Below are 2,301 nucleotides of genomic sequence, written 5' to 3'. Positions count from 1 at the left end.
TAGGAACCTTTTACAAATTAATAAAAACAAATTCTTACAAGAGTATTACAATGCTTCTTAATAAGCTATAATCACAACTGTGATATTTCTTTTAAGTTCTAAGCTTAACTCCCACTAAGATATTATAAAAGTAATGTGAGGTTGAAGATGAAGTTTGATAGCTTTTTGATTCAGCAGCGTTTCAGCAAGATTGAAAGAGTTGTTCATAAATTGGTGTTGTTAACCTTGCTTCTGATCAGAACTTCACTATTTATAGGCGTTTTGAGAAGATGACTGTTGGGAGCATTTAATGCGTTGCATGATCCGTACAGCATTGCATTTAATGTTTCACTCTTTTGTTAACTACCTCGAGCCTTGCTTTTCCTGCTTTAACTGACTTTGCCTTTAATTGCTTCTAACATTCCTTTTGTCAGTCAGCGTAGCCTGCCATCTTGTACTTGCTTCTAATCTAATCTTTGTAGATACAACGTTTGAATTAATCAGAGTCAAACAGCTTGGTGCAGAGCATCTTCTTGTCTTCTGACTTTGAAGTGCTTCTAGCGTGATACCATAAGAACTTCAGTGCTTCTGCTTCTGATCTCAAGTTCTTCTGATGCTTCAATAGACCATGTTCTGATTCTGCTTGACCATCTTCTGATGTTTTGTGAGAGCATGTTCTGATGTTGCATACTTGAACCTTCTGAGTCAGTGCTTCTTGCGCTGAAATGTGCATACTCTTTATATATTTCCTGAAATGGAAAATGCATAGGATTAGAGTACCACATTATCTTATACAAAATTCATATACATTGTTATCATCAAAACTAAGAATATTGATCAGAACAATTCTTGTTCTAACATGGGTTATTTCTGTTTCCAAATATTGACAACTTTGTTGATATGAATGCTATTAAGATCTTTATGAAAGGGAACCCTGTTCCTACTTTGCTTGGGAACACTTACTACTCCATTCATCTAAAAAATTCCTATGGAAAGGGAATGATTACTTGTTGTACTCCTTTGTTGTACAAGTGGTACATCTCTAAACTTCCTGACACCCATGAGTTCTGGAATCACAAAGAAGGACTAAAGTGGTCACACAAGATCATGACTCTCACCAACACTGATATTGTTTGGACTAACAATCACTTTTGTAGGATGAAGACTTTGGATTTCTGTGGTGATTTCCATAATGTGCCCCTCATTGGTACAAAAGGAGGAATCAGCTATAGCCCTGTGTTAGCTCGTCGTCAATTTGGGTTTCCTATGGACAAAAAGCCAAGGAATATTCTATTGGATGGGTTCTTTCTTGAAGAAAGAGTCGAAAAGAAATATTTTAGGGAAAGGATTGCTAATGCTTGGCATCCAAGTCATAGAACGGAAATTAAGGAATTGAAGAAAAAAGGAGATCTCTCACCTGAACCTTTTGATAGTTGGGTTGGTTCAAGAGCTGCTGAACTTAGGATGCCTAGTCTCCCTGGGACATCTCTACCTCCTTCTAAGAAGTCTCGTCCACCTATTATGTATCCACCAACAATTGAAGACCTCAAATAAGCTCTAAGGAAGATGAAGAAGTCAAGAGATCATCGGAAGAAGAAGTTTGAGTATTCTAAAGCTGAATTTGTAAGTATAAGAGTGTGCGCCTAAGAGGGGGTGAATTAGGACCTTGAAATTTTATCCGGTTTTAGAAACAAGTTGTTCTTATTTTTATGGTTTGGTACAAGAGTTTGGAAATGTGTTACTTTCTTTTCTGGTTATGATTTGTGAAAGCGGTAAAACACAATGATGTATATTGGTTCCCCTCACAGTCCGAGAGTACTCCAGTCCCCTTTCAACAAGAAAGAGATTTTACTATTGTTTGTGACTTACACAAGACAAACCAAACACCAAGAACAATCCTCTTGGATTTTCACTAAGTACACTAAGAGAACAATCCTCCCTTAATGACTCACTTGTTTCCAACAATCCTGGACAACAAGATTTCAACCACCAAGAATAATCCTCTTGGATTTACTAAATTGATTATGAGAACAATCTTCTCACTAATCAAAAACCCTTGCTTCCAACAATCATGGATAGCAAGTCAATAATAACTAAATATATTTGAGTAGTAATGTTGATGAACATATATCAATCACAAGGATTTATCTTCTCTTCCAAACATGTAATTTATGATGAAAATATAGTGCTCAAGTGTTTTGTTTATGAGAATGATATGAATTTTCTAAAATGTTATGAACATACATGTAGAAAATTCTTTATGAAATATTAAGAACAAAAACACTTGTTTGAAAATTTGAGTGAAAAAATATGATGTTAAAT

General features: G+C 35.3%; 1 protein-coding gene across 1 annotated transcript; it reads left to right on the top strand.

Moving 5' to 3' along the window:
- The first annotated feature begins 879 nt into the window (after positions 1-879).
- Positions 880-1,533, top strand: LOC131641915 (uncharacterized). The gene has a single exon (XM_058912213.1). The coding sequence runs from the start codon at positions 880-882 to the stop codon at positions 1,531-1,533; it is 654 nt and encodes a 217-aa protein (XP_058768196.1).
- The last annotated feature ends 768 nt before the right edge of the window (positions 1,534-2,301 follow it).

This window comes from Vicia villosa, unplaced genomic scaffold, assembly GCF_029867415.1.
Source record: "Vicia villosa cultivar HV-30 ecotype Madison, WI unplaced genomic scaffold, Vvil1.0 ctg.004255F_1_1, whole genome shotgun sequence".
In the NCBI taxonomy this organism is placed as follows: domain Eukaryota; kingdom Viridiplantae; phylum Streptophyta; class Magnoliopsida; order Fabales; family Fabaceae; genus Vicia; species Vicia villosa.
Note: the sequence above shows the minus strand (reverse complement) of the source record. Positions and strands in the feature narration are given on the sequence as shown.